The sequence below is a fragment of the Lagopus leucura genome, unplaced genomic scaffold (genome assembly GCF_019238085.1).
Source record: "Lagopus leucura isolate 7727_CA_CO unplaced genomic scaffold, USGS_WTPT01 Super-Scaffold_1, whole genome shotgun sequence".
NCBI classification, from domain to species: Eukaryota; Metazoa; Chordata; class Aves; order Galliformes; family Phasianidae; genus Lagopus; species Lagopus leucura.
In genome coordinates, this window is record NW_024962250.1 from 23,419,159 (window position 1) to 23,440,609 (window position 21,451).

General features: G+C 35.8%; 1 protein-coding gene across 8 annotated transcripts in view; it reads left to right on the forward strand.

The window, feature by feature from the left end:
* NRXN3 (neurexin 3) overlaps positions 1-21,451 on the forward strand; it is an 891,513-nt gene that overhangs the window by 771,681 nt on the left and 98,381 nt on the right. For 4 of the 8 annotated variants that reach the window (XM_042869976.1, XM_042869988.1, XM_042869981.1 and 1 more), the window contains one exon: positions 14,840-15,159. In XM_042869976.1, coding sequence (XP_042725910.1) covers positions 14,840-15,159 — 320 coding nt within the window. Of the gene's footprint in view, positions 1-8,455; positions 8,546-14,839; positions 15,160-19,714; positions 19,718-21,451 lie in introns of all 8 variants that reach the window. The other 4 variants (XM_042869951.1, XM_042869960.1, XM_042869967.1 and 1 more) reach the window with 3 other exon arrangements.

Consider the following 21,451-nt stretch of genomic DNA (forward strand, 5'->3'; position numbering starts at 1 on the left):
CATTTCCCTACTTGTAGACTTGGTCTATGTCTATTTGAAAATATACCAAGATATCCATAGGGCAATGAAGCGTCTTTCTATCTAGGTTTTATCACCCTGTTTGCATATGATATAAATGCTCTGGGCTGAGGGATTTCCCTAAATACTGGGATTACACTCTTGTAGTTGCTATAGGCCTTTGAGTCTTTGTGCCAGAAATGCTTTGGTGCAGAACAGGTGTATAACATTCCCTGAGGGATCCAAGCCATGTTATTTTCCCTTGTATGTCTTGATAAAGTCATCACCATACTGCTTTCTAGAAACAGCAATGCACACTAAAAGACATAGCAATGTCCTAATAGTCTTGCTAATAATGCTAGGCTGAAGTGTGTGATTGCTTACATAAACATGATTATTCTGACTGAATGTTCAAATGCTGTGAACTGTTTTTGTCGAGTGTTCCATGGCTATATGAATGGCCAGGTACTAAGCATGGGCAGTATCATCAAAAACTTCTGAATTTCTTGTTTGCTAGAGCAAACAAGATTAATTATTAGGGGTTCAGTCAACTAATTTTGTGTATATATATATATGTATATATATAAAACACATATATAATGTAGCTCTATATTGTAGTGCAGAGAAAGATGGAGAAATATTTTTCAGATGGGGAATCAGGCTAAATAAGATTGCTGGATAGCGGGAATTCTGCTAGACAGCACACAGCAATGAACTCCCAGATATTAATATGGTTAAATTTCTCTCTGGGTTAGTTCTGTTTCAGTTTTTCTGCTCAAATGGAACTGTATAATGTTCTTTTTCCTCTCTTTCCTTCCAACTCTCTGTCTGTCCTTGTCTTTCTCTCTCTCCAATACACACACAGAGTAAGTAACAAACATCTGGCCTGAGGGCTTAGAGGATTGAACAACAACTTTGTGCTGTTCTGATCTTATTGCCTGCAGAAAGAACAGTGCCAGCTGTAATCCCAGGTTGACACAGCTGACATGCAGTAACAGAAGGGGCTCATGCATCCACATTAGCCTTCTCCCTACTCACTAAAGACACTGGAGAGTACAAAATCATTGAAATCCCATGATGTGACAAAAGATCAAAGCAGAGCAGCTGTGTGAAGAGCTAGTCAAATGAAAAGGACCAGGCATAGAAATGGAAACCAGAAATTCCCAAATTCCAGTCCTAACTGTATTGACGCTGTTCTCTTTGACTGGGACAATGCTCTTACTACTCTGTGGCTTAGTTTTCCAGTAGGTGAAGTTAGGATAAAGCCTCAATTTACTCAGTTATACTCAGGGACTTATAAATAGAAAATATCATACTGTGCACTGAGTATAAAAAAATTTTTTGATTGCATTTTTGCTACTGGTTAGTAAGTACCTGGAGCACTCTGTAGACTGAAAACTTTAGCGTCAGACTTGAAATATCTTTTCTGTTTTTCCTTAAGCCCCACAGATTTGTAGTCAGTGAGATCTACTCTGCGTAACAGACTGAGTTGCATTTTATCTCTTCCCTACTACCTTTACCATAGCAGTTTCTGTAACTCAGGTAATTTCCAAGAAGGCAATTGATTTAAAAGTTTAGAGTAGAAAAAAATACATCTAAAAAGCCTGAAAGTGCCTTTTCCCACTGACCTACCTTACATCTGGCCCTGTGCTACTCAGTAATAATTTTTTTCACTGTTTGGGTGTTTCTTGTGCCTCTAGTTCATGGCTGGGCTTTGTGAATAGCATCCGTCTTTGAGAAGGCTTACAGAGACCTGGAATTCTTTCCTATTTCTAAGCCAATGCAAACAGGAGGAAACAGGAGAAATCATTTCAAGAGGAGGCAAAGTTTGCGGATTCGTAGTAATTAGGACCAAGCAGATGTTTTCAATCTCTTGTTTATTCCATTGCATAATCAACTGATATTCCTCACTACACCCTTCTAGGTTTTATGAATACAATTTTAAATAATTCAAGAATTTCCCTGAAGAGGCCAGCATTGCCTAGTATGTAATCTGCATAGGAAGTGCTTCTTAATAACCTTCTTTCATCAGTCTTTTACTTGTTTTTAGTTATTTCCTTGTGCTCACCCTAGAGAACTCGATCCCTTCAATAGAATTTTTTAATGTGCTGTTATTTGTAACTGGTTAGCTTTCCAATCCATGTTGGACATTCCTAGCTCTATCTCCCTGCTGGCTGTGTCAGACTTAAGCTAGCTGTCTACCTGAATGCACTTGTTTTCAGGAGCACCACAGTGAGACACTGACTCTTTGTAAAGCAGGTGTAGTAAGGGCACTGCATTTCTTTCCCCAGACCCTGCACTATGCTAAGGCAGTTGTTCACAGATGTACTCTGCAGTACATACAGCTGTATTTCCGTAGTTCCATGTTAAACACCAATGCCAATTGGTGTGAATGCCTGTAAGCTGGTTTTTCCACCAGTGTTTTTCCAGTGTAACTTGCATAGCCACAGCTAAGATGAATGAGAGTTAATGGAATTTAAAATATAAATGTAAATAAAGCGGCTTTGGCATTTTGTTGTTACTCCTTGGTCCTGCAGGGCTATGTAAATCAGTTTTCCTAAAGAAATCAAAGAAATGAGATGTGAGGGCGATAACAGTGGATTTTATTCTGATCTCTGTTTCATATCTCTTTGTGCAAAATGAAATTTGTCCTTGTTTAAAATGGAAAGATCAATATGTAGTTTCAGTTGTTCTTTAATAGTCACTTTAGCCTTAGCTGCCTGATATGGAGCTTAATTGGGACATGGACAGCAAAAAACACGATATATACACTACTTACAGAATGTCTCAGAGAAGATACATTCAGATTGCTTCATATCTGTAAAATGGTTGTATTGGGAGCTGCCTTCTCTATACCGTACCCTAGCTCAATTCTCTAACACAAGTGAGCTAAAGGAGACTGTTTTTATTATCATCTGAAGTAATTAATTATTATCTGACGTGTAAAATAAAGTCCTGATCGCATTTTGTCAAAACTAACTTTTCTTTGGCACCATTGAAAAAGTTTGATTAACCTCCTTCCAAATTCATGGGGCTGCGTTTTCTTTTCATTTTGCTCCTGTTGTACCTGTGGGTTAGATATCAAGGTGGGGCATTTATGTTCTTGGCCGTTCAAGACAGAACTGAAAGATTAATCTAAAGAAGATTGAATGTCGTGAATTTTTCCTGGGGCAGAGGGACAGATTTGGATGACTTTGTGAACTCTTCTCTGGTCTGATTAATGCTATAATGGTTCATGTTAACTGCACCTAATTTCCTACTTTGCCTCTGAATTTCCCATTGAGCATGGCCTTTGCTGCCTTACTTTAAACTTGGACCATATATTTTTTTAAAGATAAATCCAGAATTATTTAGTTTAAATTTTTTAAATATTTTTATAGTTAACATATTAAATCTGAGTACCTGAAGTAGAGGGATGGTACATATGAAAATGTAAATCGCAAGGGAAACCAAAATAGAATGGCAACAGCACAAAGCTTTTGATTGAAATGATAGGAACTTAGAAGCAACTACAGTCATCTGATCAAATGAGTAACTTTTATGCTACTGAGATCCCATTTTTTGTCATGAAAGCAGTGTGCTGAGGAAAGCTGCAGTGTGAAGATCAGTGTTTAACTCCATTCCACAGTGAGATGAACGGAGAGGTGTGGCTCACAGCAAACAAATTGATCAGAGCAAGTTAAAGATAAAAGTCAAGGGCATCCAGGATTAAGGAGAAAAACAAAGACAAGAAATAAAATGAGAACTCAATTGCAAAATATGTTTTGAACTGAATCTAAGAGTGAAGAAAAAGCACACTATCTGAGACCAGAAATAAAAGTAAACAGTGTCAGTAGTTGGCTATTTTTCAGTCACTCAAAATAAAATGAAAAATTTGAATTCATTTTCCATAGTGTCCCTTCTTAGATAGGGCAAAAAATAAAGCTTTGCAAGAATTTGTAGAGACTATCTGTGGTAGTTACAAATACAGATTGCACATCACCAATCTTATAATTATTTTGTTTAATTGCTTGGTTATCTTGCTTCATTTCTGTTTAAGTCACATCTGTGGTTTCAGATTTGGACTTTGTCCAAGTGTTTTATAAAAACGGCTGTGAGTAAATATTTTTTATGTGTTACAATTTTAATGAAAACGTTTCCTGTTCTATATTACATATGCCACAGTATGGCTTTGAAGTAATACTACAAAATAGGCAGCTCTGAATGTAAAATGTAAACAAGTGGTATCTTTACTTCATAGTGTTCAAAACTAAATATGTGTTTAAGAAAATGTGAAAATGGGACAATTCAGTATACAGTTAATTTGCAAGTGCAACAGAAGTGTTTCAGTAGGTTCAGTGTGTGCCTATCACAAACAACCTTCTGAAACTTTTGTGGTTGGCAAAATCTCTGCCTTTCATTAAATATTAAACTGGTAGTTACTCCATGAAGCACCTCAACCTCTTTTTCTAGAGCACTTGGCATCAGATCTGGAGGAATCCAGGGATTGAACTGAACTGGATCAGTTATTCAGTAGAAGATAGAGCACACTTAAGGTCAACTTTGCAAACTACCATGCCCCCCTTTCCCACGCTGATGTCAATTAACTATATGTAAATCTTAGAAAGTGAGATTATGGGCTTCTGTAACATCTCAAATGGTTTCAGAGGCTGCTGTGCAGAGTAGTCAAACTTGCTGGTCCTCCTTGCACTGAAATTCCATCTAAAAAAAGCAAAGTGAGGCGGAATCAGTTTAAACCTAGAGCACTAATCTGGAACCATTTTCTTAAATCATTCATACCAATGTATAGCCTTTCTTTTATAACTGCTCATAAGATAACATCTCGTTGTTTTTAAAAACTTATAATCAAAGTAGAAAATGTTGCTGCTTGTATTCTCTCTTCATAAAACAACCTTTGGCATTAATTTAGAACAGATTAATGTTTTCTTAGGATATTCTTCTTAGCATCTTCACAGACTTGACAACACGTCAGGTTGTATTAATATTCCACCTGGAAGCAAACACTTCCTTTCTGCACAGTGCAATTTGCTGAAATCTTTTGACTTTTCTTTTTCTTACCAAAAGGCAGTAAATCATTGTGATTGATATCTGGGCCAAGAAGAAACATTTTTCAGAGCTTCAATCTCTCTTTTAATTTCTTTGGCTTAAGAATCCATTTTTGTTTAGAAATAGGTGTTAAGGCGAAAAAAAATTGACTGTTTCCTTAAAGAGCCATGCAAGGGTAAGTAAAACATCATCCAACATTGTAGGGTCTTGGAAGAGAATTCTACTTTGCCCATGAGAAAATTTTAAGTATCTCTCCCTGAGATCTTACTATGAATAAAAACATTTCCTGTGGGAACTGCTAATAGTGATTAGCAGAAGTAAATTCTGTTGATTTTTCCCATTTTAGTTTGATCTGAATTGAATCTAATTTATGTATATCTGTGTAATCAGTTTTAGCAGTAATATACTGGGGGATCCATGAAAAGATAAAAGACTGGCAACCAAAAGTATTTAGACAGCAGGTTAAATTTATTATATACGTACCAGATATTTTGAATATTCAGGTTAAAAAGAATTCAGGGATCCAGAACATTTCAAAATGCTACCATGAAAAACCTTGAGATCATAAGAATCTAGATACTTAACAATGTGTTGGAAAGTTGAGGTTTTACAGCATATTTGCATTTCCAGTATCTGTAAACTTCGGAGATGAAGCTGGATTTGTTTTAGTTGCACGTATGAGTATTAAATGGGATAACAGACTTGTTTTATCCCCATCATCATGCATCTGGATTTGATTGTATTAGAGAATTTTGCATGAGGAGGGAGAAAAATACGTGAAGGAATGCATTTCTGAGCTTGAGTTTTTATAGATGAAACTGAGTATTGAAGCAGTCTATAAACTATTTTAATGTACAGGGTTTCTTTCTGCAGAAGAATAAGGGTGGAGATTATCTTAAATAACAATATTCTATTTCTCTTTATATTATTTAAACAATTAGAATTTATGGTTGGAAAAATATTTAGTCAATCACAAGTAGCAACACCAACTGGTACAACCTTATTATAACAAATAATGTTCTGCAGGCCTTTGAGACCTACATTGATTCTGAATGCAAAGGAACTATGGGATTAAATGCATTTTCTAAACTGAACCAAAATGACTCATCTTATCCTACATATTCCTTTCTGAAATAAGGCTTTGGATTAGAGCTGGACTCAAAGAGGAGGAAGGGAGTCCAGATTATGTGAGTGAAGGGATTGTTCAACCATGTGGGCATATATGTCATATAGCTCTAGAAAAGCATTGCACTGAGGTCACAAAAGGATCATTACTGAACTTACTTCATGTTGAATTTACATCACTTCTTGTTGCAACCATGATATTTCCTTTCTGAAGTCTCATATCAAATGCTGTGTTTATTTTTTTAAGCTTAAAATCAATATTAATTTAATAATTGTATGTGTTTAATGGTATTTACTGAACAACCCAAGCTCTTGAAAAGGGAAAGCTTGTTTTCTAACTCTGTTGTAATCGTGTATATCAACAAATACGTTCTCATGCACATTTATTTAAAACTCATTCTCACTAATGTATGAAATAAAATTTAAAAGCAAAACAAAAAAGTTAGATCAGATGCTAATGTTGAATTTTAAACCTATTTGAATTTTCTAATGTCCTTCAGCTTTTCATAGATTTTAAAAGGTATCATTTTATACATCTATTAATCTTGCTGAATATATCTGCCTAATAATAATAATAAAATTAAATTAAACCTGATTTTTTAAAACAGATTTAAAGATGTGGTGGGCAATAGTTGTCATTTCTGGCTTTCTTGAAGGTCATTTACAAGAAATTCATTTTTAACTGTCATGTCTTTCTCACTGTCCCGTTTCCTTTTTACCTTAGTCTTGCTGGCCTGTTCTTATGAGATGTTCTATTTCTGAGAAATTTCAATTCACTACACTTTTCCCTTCTACAGCCAGACCTTTATTACCAGTCATATTCCTTGCAGTTTGAAAATCTCTACCGCTGACCAGGTGAAGCATCCTGCTGTTATTCACATATATGTATGTAGTCAAGGAAATATACATGTATATGTATATTTCTTCAGGATGTATTTACATTGGAAAAAAGATTCCAGCATCTGCTTCAAAATTCAGATTAACATAAAGTCCTGTTAGGCTATTTATTTGTGGGATTTCAAAAGAAGCATTACAAACTTTGCAGAGCACTTGTGATTCTTGGACTACCACCTATTCCAAACATGTATCGGAGCACTGGCATGCAGGATCTGTTCATGGTAGTATACCATAGTAAACTGGGGACTTACTCTGTTTTTCTAGTTTTCACAGTATTATTATTAAAAGGACACTCTTTTTATGCCTATCTGATGAAACAGCTTCTATAAAAATAAAACATGAAGCAAACATTAGAATGAGTCACAAAGTGACTTGTAGTTGAAGAAAACAAAAGCAGGATGATGGCATTTGTTTCTTATCACTCCTAATGTAATCAAGCCATATTGTGCCTTTCTACTAAAGGTTAGATCAACCCTTCTGATCTGTACCTGGCTTTTTTGAATATCTAGGGAATATGAAGACAGACTTTGACTCTTATCCCTATCTGTATTGTGCTCCCTGTGAGTGATAAATGTTTTTCTTCAAAATACACTTTACTGAATGTTGCAGTTATGCATTAATGTGAAACAACTGAACTGCACGAAATTTATACTTAAAGTATAAATCATTTCTGCTTTCATATTAGCTTCTAAACTTCTGTTTTCCTATGGCAACTGGCCCTGGTCTTTGGTAACTGGACATAAGTCCTCATTTATATTTAATTAACATTTCTTCATGTTTTTAATTGTTACTTTTCTTTTTACTATTTTCTTACTCTTTTTTGAGTTGTTGTTTTTTTGTTTTTTTTTTTTAATCTAATTCTATTACATCCTTTCACCATTAATTTCTTCTAATTTCCTCAATTCTTTTTACCAGTTTTCAAGTCCTAACACATATCTTGTACTACTGCAAGAAGGTTTATCAAAATGCTGCTATTTGTATGCTTGTGTGACTGACATATCTTTCATGTTCTGCTATATTCTTTCACCATCAGATTTAGAGTCTGTTCAAAATGTTTTAACTCATGTCACTGAGTTCATCCAAGGTCTCATGTCTTGGACAAATTCTACATGCCTTTTAACCAAGCTGGATAAGAAAATACTCTGAAAATTAAGGAGAGATGTTATTCATAGGATTTAACTTCCTTGACCTTCCAGAACCTCAGGCAATTGGATGTATAACTATTCTCCACCTTACTAAAGATAAATCTCTTTCAAATATATTATGTATGCACGCATGTGCTTATTTATTTATAGCTAAATAAAGTCATAAACAAACAAAAAATCTAGGATGTCTTAACCATTGCATTGACTTTTCAGATTGTTTTTAAGCTGTTTTTTAAACTTTAAAGGCAACACTGATAGTGAACGGTTCCAAATGGTAAAACAGAAAATCCCCTTCAAATATAACCGGCCTGTAGAGGAGTGGCTGCAGGAAAAAGGTAATAGTCATTAAAACTTTCATTTTAAACCCATTTGATTCTAAACCCTCATTTTTAAAGCCTGCAAATAAATGTTTCTTAAATGATAATCGCCTGCTGCATAAATGACTGTTTTAATTTTCATTATAATTTGTGTCAGCTTCCACCTGCCATATGTTGATAAATCATGCTATAATACATTGCTATTAAAATGCAGTTAAAGGGACAAAATTCTGAGCTTGCTATCACAGTAATGAAAAACAAGCAAAAATTCAGGAGACGTTTTCTAACAAAATAAAATGAAGAAAGGATGAGAGCAACAACATGTATTATGGCAATTTCACCACTGCATGATCTTCCTGTTTTGATTTGTTTTAAAACTGCATTCATATCTTTATTATCAAAGTTTTCTTAAAAAAAAAAAATTCAAACCTTATTAAATCACTTCCTGTAAGTTTCTTTTTTCCCATTAGTCTGACCAGCCACTGTGGCTATGTGTTTTCTAATTGTTTTCAAATAACTAAACAATTTTAAAAAATGTTGTAAAGAAAACATTTTTTAACATTTTCTTTTAAACTACAGTGAGGGAGACAGAGAAAGATGATCGTTCTGTTGCTTTTATTCTCTATGTGGAGTACAATTTCAACACTCAAATAATACATTTTATGTTTGAACTCAAATTCTTCCCTACCATAGTCTAGGGTACTGCTATTATCTTTTGTGAGCTTCTCTGGAGTAATTGGCCTCAGTTCAACAAAATTTTTACCAATATGCAAAAGTCCAATTGGCTTAAGTGAGAATTCTACATACACTTCAGTGATCAGCTGAAATGGGTCTTGTGTCAGAACAGTAATGTTCTTTTATAAAGAGTTTGGAGAAGTACTAAATCTTGGATGTAGAACTCATTCCAAAGCTTGTTGAAGATAGCTTAATAACTCTCAATGATTTCAGCAGGATTTAGGCTGGTCTCTTGGTAATGCTGGTTCTTTTCCTTCTAAACTAAACGTGTTATCTAAATTAAAAAATCACTAGAGGTAGTTTCTTTCTTTTAAGCCTTGGAAAACAGAACACAATCTTCTCTGATTTCCCTTAAAGAAAGTACTGCTGATAAAAGTGGGTGACCTTTGAACTCAAATCTTGCATTTTCTGTGTTGACTTAGTCTGTGGGTATTACCAAATTTTCCAAGAAAAAAAATCAAATTTTGTGCAATGGGAAAAATATATTCTATATTTTGTTTTTAACTTCTATCCACACCTGAATTAGAAAATTGACTTAGCCAGCAGGGATCAAGTTAAGGCCATTAAAAACATGGCTACTTGCAGTCAAAATATTTTTTGTGAAAAGTCTCATCCTTCAAAGTGCTGTGCACACAGTTCCTATTGATTTCAGTGACAGCTGGCAGTGTTGCCCACTTTCCAGATTTGGTCTACAACTCTGATGTGTTTATAAATAAAGCTAAGAAAATTGTATAACTAAAGCAGAAATATGTTTTGATCATCATGGTTTCATGGAACAATTTGTTTCTGCTGGCTGGTAAGAAGATATTTAGATAAAGGTATACAGAAAATGCTTATTGAATCTCAGTGGGCTACCCTGTTAATTTACAAGATCAAACTAAATTAAATAAATAAAGCTTAACACTAAACAGTGGATAATCTTGGTAAGTTTGAATTGCTAAAGTCCCTTTAACACTAAAGACAGTGATTGCCTCAACTTTATTAAAACTGATGCATGTCGAATTCTTTGATGCTATTCATGTGCTTGAGAACCCATTTTTTTATTCCATATCTTTTATTTTCCTTTTTGGTTTTCTACAAGTTTTTTCTTTGATTTATTTTGTGTCACTGCTTCTCTAAGTTTGAGCTTATAAGCATGCCAAGGTACTTTCCCTTTGTAAGCCATCCTAAAGATTTGAATTGAAGTCTACTTTTTGTGAATATTGATGCTTTGTTAAAAGACAATCACACATGCAGTGGGATCTGAACGACAATATTTGAGAATGCAGACACTCTTGAAGGAAAGAATGATTTTAGGCTAGATGCATATACGCGTGATTTTCCCAGAGTGAAAGGAAATTCAATCTTCACATTGTGTATTAGGAAAATGGCATCATGCAGTGCAACACCTGTAACAATACATCTTCGTTCCTTCATTCCAATGTAGATAGACCTTCTCAGCAAATTATATAGCATCCAAAAAATCAGAATGAAGAATTGACCTAGCTGTTCACCAGTCTGCTCATCCATCTGGTCATCCATCCAACACTTACTGAATCATAGATACCTTCTGTATAAAGATGATGAGTGAAGGCATAGCTCACTATCAAAACTGAATAAGATGAACTGATGAGTGAAGGAATAGACAGATTCATAAGTGAATTAATGCACAGAAAAGCTGTCTTCCATTGTTAGTTCTTGGCTTGAGTGGGGTAAGATTAAACACATTCTAATTGAGTTTTTTACTGCCATAGATTTGGCATTATTTTGGTACCACTATTATATAATTCATAATAATGAAATGTATATAATGCAGCATCTTTCTGAAGTGGCAGCATTAATGTTGAAGGTTTTATTTTTTTTAATTATATAAATTGTTTACAGTATTCAGAGAGGTACACACCTACAATCTTGAATTATACGAGTAATACGTAAAACATTAACCACTATTAACTTCACTGAGATTGTGAGTTTTAAAAAAAGTTCTAAATTGTTCAATTTCAGATATCATAAAACCAGGTTATTTTATTAGTAGAATACCTGGTGCTTGCTACCTGGTTCGGATGTTTGTTCTGCAGTATGAGGAGCTGGTAAAGTCACAGATACGTTTCAACAAAAGGTCTGATTCTGGAAGCTCTTAATTCTGCAAATTCCTCTTATGTGAGAGGTCTCATTGATGTGAACAACTGCACTTTTGGAGCAAGAACTGTTGATGTGAATTTGGGTTTGCAAAATCAGCCCTGGAATCTCTCCTAGCATTACAGAAAGCTTATATTTCACTAAGATTTCTCAGTGAAATTTCTTATTGGTATTCAGCTCTCCAAATGAAGAAGTCAATGACAGACAAACAAATGAGAACTTGAACTACTCAGAATGTTTAAAGATCACCTCAGAAACACAAAATACACTTGTCATTTTTCTCTACTATGGCACTAAGCAGTGGGAAGAATTTTTTTGTGGAAAATATAGACTATAAGCTTGCAACCCTTACACATGTAATAGAATTTATAAATACAGTTCCTCAATCAAATTCAGCAGCCCAGTAAGTTTCATTTAGGGGGGGATCAAGGGCTAACATATAATCAAAAAAATAGTTAGAAGAGGTCAGTGGTGGCAGAATTATGTGTACATTTTCTCAATGATATTCTCTCATTTCATATGCATTTCCCTGTTGTCTTTATTCATGCATGTGTACACCATCACAGAATGAAGAGCAAAGAATTACATATTATAGATAACTCAATCAAGTGATTGTTCTTTTAGCAAACAGAGTTCTAGTACCAGTATTGTCTGCGGTGTTTACCATATGGTGTAGTGCATGAATTGTCCTCAACTGGCAGTCCACTTACTGAACAAGGACAACTCCAAAATTCACAATCAAAATTTTGTTTTTTACTGGAGTGTGGCCATTTCCCTGGGGTAAGGTGTCAGCATTAGAAGATGCAGAAAAAAGCCTGGAAATAGAGAAGTGATTTTCCTTCTCCCTCACCCCACCCCCACCCCCCAGCTCCCACCTTTAATGTACTAATTTCTCATTTTGAAAAAAAAAAAAAGATATGACAGACATATCTAAAGATGTACTATGGGCTTGGGTTAGAGTGAAAGAAGTGAATGACATCTTTTGTAGGTCCATAATTCTCCAGTAAAATGGGAGGAACCAGAACCCCTTTCTTTTCCTCCCTGGTTTAGGAAGCTCTTCTCCTGGAGCAGTAAAAAATGATTCCTCCTCACCATTGCCCACCCCTTTTCCCTTTGGTAAAAGATGATAGAAAGTGACAGTTTTGGTTCAAGGAGAAAAAATGAATAGAACTGGGAAGTTTTGAAAGGTCAGCACTTTCCCTTCATTTTCAGCAGTGTCATTTCAAGATTAGTGAAAGAAGATGGGTGATGATATTCCCTGCTATTGATTCACCTCATCTCCATTTTTTGGCACTGTATCATAAGTGAAGTGGGAAGGATGGAACAATACAAATGAAGTGTCTGGGTGTGTAGGGACAGAAACAGCATGGAAGGAAATGTAGTTCTAGGGAGAGGGAATATGTGAGGAGAACAGAAGATGGTGAAGTAAGGAACTGACAGCATGTCCATTAGAAAATCTAATGCACAACAGGACAGAGCTACTAGGAAGAAAATCAGTCTCTGAGGCCGTAGTATATGACAAGTTTCGCCTTCTACAGTGTACAGTACCAATTCCTCTAGATTTGAGGGGAGTTGGATTGAAAGAGCTGTACATTTTGATGGATATTTTTACTGGATCCTATTCTCCTCATAGACAAGCAGAAAGACTGAGGGAAAAAAAAAACAAAAAAACCTGCTCTGATTTTACATGCTGGGAATTTGTGGCTCCAGTGCATGTTTATTGCTTTAACATACATAAAGATCCTCTGGTAAGTTTAAAACATCCTAAGATGCAAAATGCTGCATCAAGTGTTTAAACATTTTCCAGGGGAAGGGCACCCTCGTTTCTTATTTCTCATTTTTTCATCAGTGCTGTTCCTCCACCCTGATCAAGTCCTAGTGTTTCATTTACAAATCTGTGGGTGAGGAGCATAAGGGGTGCGCAACTCACCTTCACATGTGTCCATATGTTGCACCTCTCCATACACTTTTGCTCAGTTAACTAGGGCCCTCTCTGGGGACAGGAACTCCTTTCAGATACATTTCTTCTCTTGTCCCCATTCTCTTCCCCATGGTCCATCCTGTCACCATAAGATGATGCAACACCGCATCACCACTTGACTTCGAGACCTGCCACGACGACCACCAAAATTGGTGAGCTCCCCCTTGTATTTTGATCTGCTTTAACCACTGTCTGTGAATAAATGAGCAGTGGGCTATACTTTGTGCTTTGCTACATGGTGGCTTTTTGCACTTCTAGTCAGGGTGGACTGTAGAGGAAGTGGTGAATGAGAACTGGGGAGCGGGAATGGGATGGGGACACATGGTACAAATTTCATAAAAGCAGGAGAACACAAATATTTGAATGGTGGTTGTCTTGATGCTGTTTTGATAATCCTTCAAAGCAGTGCCTAGTCTGTCTCTCTTGTAATTCAACAGATCCAGCTGGTGTGGTCCTAATATTCTGAAGAACAGTGAAATTACAGGCACTATCTTTGCACTGCATGAAGCAATTTATTTCTTAGCCTGGGACATACGCAGTATTTATAGAGCAGACAAGGCTAAATGTGATTTAAGTGGCCTGCAAAAATAGAATTGACAATTGTTATAAGGATTTATTTTTTAAAAAGTGTGTTTCTTATTACATATTATATCAATCCACTCCTAATACTCAAGGTGTGACCTTGAATAAACCACTTAACTTGCCTACTCTTGAATGTAAACATCTGCAAGTGGGATTTACATGTAAGGCTTTCTGGGATGTAGTTGTTATCCTTACTGTTTCAAGAACTTCGCTCTTTCAGAGACATTGTGATGTTAGTGTTTGCGTTTTCCTGGTTTTAGTTTCGTGAGCCTTCACAACAAAAAATTTTCAGGTGGAAGATCATGAATAAGCCTATCTTAAGTTTCATTTACAATTCCTGTATAGATGGTGATAAACAGTTGATCACCACCAATTTTTCTGGCGTTATCTCCTCAGGCCACCCCTCAACACCTTTGCAATGTTAAAAATGGTTTTACGAGACAATTCCACGCTTTGACCAGTCAAAAGGGAAGGTTTTTTTAATGGGTTTTAAAAGGTTTTAAAAAAGGTTTTTTAAAGCTTGATAGGTACTGTGATTTGAATTGATAGCAGGAAAAAAAAAAGCCACATATTGATGTCTTTTTAGTAGTTAAAGATTGGTCCAACTCTAAAGAAGTGGGTTCAGGTTTCTGACTGTATTATAGCTCCTCTGGATTTTTGATGCACAAGTGGCTATGGATGGATGAGGGTTCAGGCGTTCTTGCTTTCAAAATAATCTCTATTATTAATGAATCACAGGCAATACATTTTCATATTCTATTTCTACCCTACAGTCTTCATAAACACTGAGAATGAATCTATTTCTTTGTTGTCTATCATTTCTGGCCAGGATTCAATATAAGGTACAAAGTAAAAGAAATGTCTAGCAATAATGTTGTTCCACCCCCCTTCACTAGGACGACAGTTAACGATCTTCAACACCCAGGCGCAAATAGCCATAGGAGGAAAAGACAGAGGGCGTCTCTTCCAAGGCCAACTCTCCGGTCTCTATTACAATGGCTTGAAAGTGTTGAACATGGCAGCAGAGAACAACCCTAACATTAAAATCAATGGAAGTGTCCGTCTTGTCGGGGAGGTCCCTTCCATCTTGGGAACAACACCCACAACCTCTGTGCCACCAGAAATGTCTACTACTGTCATGGAAACCACAACTACGATGGCCACCACTACAACCCGAAAAAATCGTTCACCACCTAGCATCCAGGTGAGTCAATTGGTCTTGGATGTTTCCTTGGGTTCTTAATTAATCTCATTTCTCTGCTCATTTGTAAGTTCACTAGAACTGTTATCTGAATCATGTTCCACTCTTAATGTTTTTGTGAAGATAAGTCAACACACAATGTGCTGTCCTCTTGTGTTGGTGAACAAACTCAATGAATTACACGTATTTATAATAATGTAATAATAACAGATTTTTCTCCTGTTCAACTGCAACCATATTTAGGTAAGTAAAATTGCTCCAAAGGAAATTAGAACAACATTTTAAATGTTTTTTCAGTTGGATATACTGTGAAATGTATTGCTAAGAGAGTAACAAAGCCTTATAGGGGGGTGTGCGTATGGTTATTTATCACTATGATACTATATACTGCTGCAACACTGATGTTCATAATGGAGTGAAAAGCAGTGGAGCATTACATCCTTATTGAGCCATTTTTCATTTTCCTTTTACAGCCTTCACACCATCTAGATCACTTTCTTGCAAAATGAAGTTGCTCCAACATAGAGCAATTTCAGCATCTTTGGTAAAACACATTCTTATGATAAACAGATCTCAGATATTCTAGCCAGATTGTACCAACATAGTGTGTTCATACCTAAAAATGCAGCGGTTTTGAACTACTTATTTGGTTATAGCCAGACAGTGGTATTGATTAGAAATTAAAAACCTTATATTTGCTCTTCTTGTATGCGTAGGTTAAAGAATAACATAAATAATCAGTTGAATAGTGGATTAGTATTTCAAAATGATTTATTTCAGTAGTATACTATCACGGTATTAACTAGGATGAAGTACATGTTCTAAAACTTTTATTTACATAAGATCCTCATCAAGTTGAAGTAATTTGCTTTTGTTGATACTCATGTATACTGACTGAGACACTACCTAGTGATTATTGATCATAGAGTGCCTTCATTAAACCCCCAGAGAAGGGTATTTTTTTGTCCAGTTAGAGAAAAAAATTTAAATGATTCCATTTCCTTCTCTGAAACAATTTCTTCTGCTTGAAATGGAAGAACCTAATGAAATAAAGTACTTTGAAATCTAGAATCATGCAAGTAACACACTTGTCTTCTACTATTTCAGAAGATTTCATCAGTTACTAGTTGTGTTTGTGTATATATGGCTATTCTCTTTATTTTAAATCTAGCACTGATCACTGAGGTTATGAAAAATTGTCCTCTTAACTATATTAGGAAGTCAGGCCACGCCCAGAGTGCTGTGTTCAGTTCTAGGTTCCCAAGCATAAAAGAGATATGGAACTACTAGAGATGGTCTAGAAAAGGACCTCTGAGGTGGCTAAAGGACTGATACATCTGTCCTATGAGGAGAATTTCAGAGAGCTGTGGAACCATTCAGCCTGGATAAAAGAAGGCTCAGGGGATCTTATCGATGTGAACAAATACAGTAAGGGAGGATATAAAAAAGACAGAGACAGTCTCTTTTCAGTGCTACCTGGTGACAGGACAAGAGGCAACCAGTACAAACTATATGCTGTGGGTTCTGTCTGAGCATCAGGAAGCGTTTTTTCACTGTGTGGGTAAGAGCTTTTGAGTCTCCGTTCTTGAAAGGGAGATCTTTAAAAGCCACCAAGTCTGCTCTGGATGTCCCTGCTTGAGCAGGGATTGGACCAGATGGAAAGAGAGGTCCTTTCCAACATCAACCATTCTGCAGTTCTGTGAGTTATTTTTGCTGCAGCAGAAAAATGAATTTCAAGCCAAGTTTTAGTGTTGCCCCAACAACTTTGGCACTACATCCAGTTGGTAGCAGGACTGAATTATGAGACTCAAACACAACACTCAGTAACCATTTTTAAAAGTTGCAGCCAAATAAAGAGAAATTACTCGAGGTTTCTTCTCTGTTTGTCATAAACTGTGAAAGAATTAGTGTTCCTTCTCCTCAAAAACTTACTCTAATTTTAGAGAAAATTTTTGTATAATTACATCTCCCGAAGAATGAAGTGTTGACCAGATCCTGCTCTTGTTACTGTAGTTTATTGGAGATTTTCTATGATTTATAAAGTTAACAGAACTGTGTTTAACTATAGGAATGTAACAGAGACTAGTACTGGACTTTAGTGGTCTGAGTGAAGCTGGAAATCACCCTGCAGTGTTTGATGAGGAAATCTTCCAGAAAGCTTCCTGCCTAAGCTACGTGGTAGTTCAGTGGGCCTATAGAGACCATTGTATGCCGAAAGTGCATCAAGAAGATTTAATAAAGTGTCAAAGTGCTTCTAAAAACATGGTTAGAGCAATGATTTCCTGGATACACATGCACCACAACAAATGGTCTCATCTTAGATGATATTAAAGCAATAACTCTTTGACACTTCATACTGCCCATTGAAAGCAAGATAAAAGTCAATATGTATCTCCATTACAAGTTTCTGCATTTCAATACTGGGACATTTTATTGCTGCCACAGCACAAATGGCTCTACTTTCTTCCTTACTTTTGGTAGAATTTGATTCTGTCAGCTTGCAATGCATTATTTCTGCAGTAAAAGTGAGAAGAAATCGTCATTTTCTTTTTGGGCAGTATCTCCAGCTGTGGTTTTGAGATGCCTAATGGTTGTTTTATCTTGCTAGTGTTAGACATCACCGTTGTCAGGCCTGCTTATAACTTCATTTCTAAGTGGTATAAAAATCAAATAGAACGAGTATGCTCTTTGGGGAATGTTAAATATAGCCACCTGGGGCTATGTGCAGTTATTTATTACCCTACTCCAGGTTTTCTCCCCTGTTTTCCTCAGAAATAAACATCTTTTCTTTACTTTCAAGGCCTTTCTGTTTAGCCCCTCCCCTTCCCATTCTTATCAGCATTATTATTTTTGGGGGGAGGCTCACTTGTTAAATTTGATCATAAGAATCTTTCTGCTTCCAGTTGACTGTTTGCAAGGCAGAACTAGGTTATACTTCCAGTGTTACTGAAACCTTCCTTTAACTATGTTGAAAAAGTTTTCAGTGGTTATGCTGATGATGTTCTGGGGTAGCTGTTTATCAAGCTTATGAATATTGTCACATTTTTCATCCCTTTATTCTCTTTATTCAATTTACCTGTATCTATTTGCAATATAATGTTTTATACTTAAATTGAAAACTCTGTGAGTTCAAAATGAACTTTTTATTCTGCATGAGTACACTACTTAGCATAGAAGCATTCTGATTCATTGCAGAAATGCCAGCTAAGATACAAAGAAAACTATCTAATACCTAATGTCAAAAATCAGGTTAAATAACTATTCTTACTGTATTAGAACAGTCTGTGCTATTTGAATTGCTCATTTTCATATGTAAGAAGTTAAAACTTCTCCTTTTTGAAATGTATATAAAGCTTGTGCAAAATTCAAGATCCATCATCCCAAAGTGATACAAAATCCAAAACAATTTTAGTGGGATTTAGATTTACATATCACTTGTTGGTAAATACAAAACAGCATAACTGCAAACTTCTGTTTGTATTGTACATCAGAATATCTCCTCTAATTTGTTAACACTGCCAGTAGTGTTTTAGACTACAGTTTTACTTAATGAAAATGGGAAAATGAAATGCTTTAAAAATACACTGCATATACACAGACCAGTGACACACTATACAGTATGTTAAGCTCCCAGACTGTAGTGGGATATGGTCTTAAACAAACATCCAAAGCAAAGAAAAATGTTACTGGAAATATCATGTGGCAATAACGTTAATATTTAAAATATCTATAACTTAATTATATTTCAAAACGTATACTATTTCTGCAAGGAAATGAAACTCAGTTTAGTGGAAGACAAGAAGAATTTGTGTGAGAAATGGGTGAGATGTATAACTTCATAGTAGTAAAATTGCTGATAGGAATGTGTCTGTGATTCAAATATCCTTCAGAGGGGTCCTGGAGGAAAATAAAAAGAGATCTGTTTCAGATAAGCTTCTTGGAGATTCCAGGGCTCACTGACCTGGGACAGGCCCCTAATATGTCTGCTCCATGGCTTGGATAGCTGGTGTCATAAAACCAAAACCATGGAAAAATTTCTGTGGAAAAGAAATCAGTACCCTTCTGGGAGGTCAGATGGATAATTGCCCGGTGATGTGGTAGATGTCTTGCCTCTGGAGACTTTCAAGGAGAGGCTGGAGAAGGCCCCATGTAACCTGGTTAAGCTGTGGATGTCCCTTTTTCATTGCAGGGGAGTTGGACTAGATGGCTTTCAGAGGTCCCTTCCAACTCTAAGGATTCCGTGATTCTGTGATTATGCTGTCCATGAGGAAGCATAAAATACGTACTCTATTGAAGATCTGGTGCATGTCTTAATTTCTTGTAAGGATAAGGATAATGATGCTTGCCAAACTGTTCAAATATAGCTTGGAATTTAAAATAATAAATTATTTGTGGGTGTTTTCAGCTGTGATCTTAAAGTGACAACATTACAGTGTATGACATATATTATGCAGAATATTCTTTATAAAGAATAAAGATTTCTATCCATTATCCATGTAGAGTGCTCAGCGCATTGGTATGTCTCAGAATAAGTTTCTCAACCTTTGATTTTAACCATTAGGCATTCCAGCCTGTTAAATTTATTTTAGACGGAGGCTCCAATAATCTTGATTAATGTCTTTCCAGAATATGCAGGTCCAGGCTAAATCCTTTCTTTCTGTGTATCTCACAAAGGAAAACAGCACAGATTTGTCAGTCTAATTAGACATTTTCAGTCAACTAAGACAAATACAGTTGTGTCACTCTTTGATCTTGCCAAGGTACTTTCTTTAATACTCACAGATAATAACTTATGGGGAAATAGGCTGGTCTTTAATTTACTTTTTGCTTCTTATAAGTCACTAGTGACATTTTCATTCAAAGACTGTAAAGTTCTAATGAAAAAAAGCTTTTTTCTTGGTATCTGCTTTAAAGATGGACTTCATTGGTCTGTTGGTACTGCTTGAGAATTAGGTGGTCTGGCTTTTGTGCCTCCTTTGCTACTTTTTCCTGAACTGCTTTTTTCCTAAAGAGACCAGAAATTCTGTCTTGTACCTTCTTTCAGACTAGCATCCTTTCCTCTGACCAGCAGACGTATTGAGTGAGATCATAGATTTACATTTCAGCAGCATAACACACAAAATAGCATTTGTCTATTCAATGTCACATCTTTTCTGAAGAGATATGATCATAATGTAGTTTGGAAGCTGGAGGGGAGGATAAATTATATTTATTGATGTAGTGATCAGGATATTCAAATTAGCTCTTATGATTTGAAATATGATCCTATATTTTGATTATTTCATTCACCTTCTGCAGAAGATATGTGTGCTGCACTTCTGGATCCAGGGTTTCAATACCCATCCAAAAAGAGAACATAATTATACTGTACTATTATTTTTCTGATCTTCCTTGCTTCCAGATGCTAGCAGGTACTGACAATAGAAATAAACTTAGTTCTGTAATTCTCCTAAGCACAATTACGCTAGCACAGATCATTGCATTTGTAAAACAGCTCATTTATGTGCTGATGATTGCTGTCATTTATTGACATTATCGGCAGTGTTATTTGAACATTGAACTTGATAACTATTGTGAGTTCCAAATGGAGACAACTCTTGCATGACTCCTTGGAGAGACTTCATTGATGATATGCGTAGCAAACTTGAGTGTCACAATTTGGTGCACACAGTGTTTTCTCAGCGTATGGCTTACACTCGCTTTGGTTAACCTATTTTCATGTAGTGATATTGTCATGTAGTTTCTTGAGCCTCTTCTCTGTGGGTCCTACTGAGAATCCACATTTTCTATTTATTCAGGCTAAGAAAGGACTGAGTTAGCTAATTGATTTGTACAATGATTGAGTTTACATTGTCTTAAACATGCAGATAGGAACAGCTGCATGGGAGTTGTAGTAAAATATCAATTGGTTTTGAAATGGCCACTAATTTCTACTCTACTATGAATTTTTGAAATGAAATGTTGGGCCAATGTATGAGGAAGAGACCTGGGCTAGCACTTTTTTAGAAATTTCAACTTTTTTTTTTTTTTTAGATTTTCACTGGTAAAATTTCTTCTTGTCAAGAGCTACTTGAAATATTCCCTTGATTTCAGGTGACCAAATGCATGTTTTTTTTCTGTAATAAAATGAGAATCTGTGATAACAGCTCTAGTAAACTGATGTGGATCTTCTTAAGACAGGCAGTTATTCATTTCTCAGAAAGTATGCTTAATCACATCACTGTGCACTTTTTTTTTAAGGCACATGATCCATTTGTGCATTTAGACATGTCATCTGCCCTGCCACAATGGATTCTTGTAAGTTACA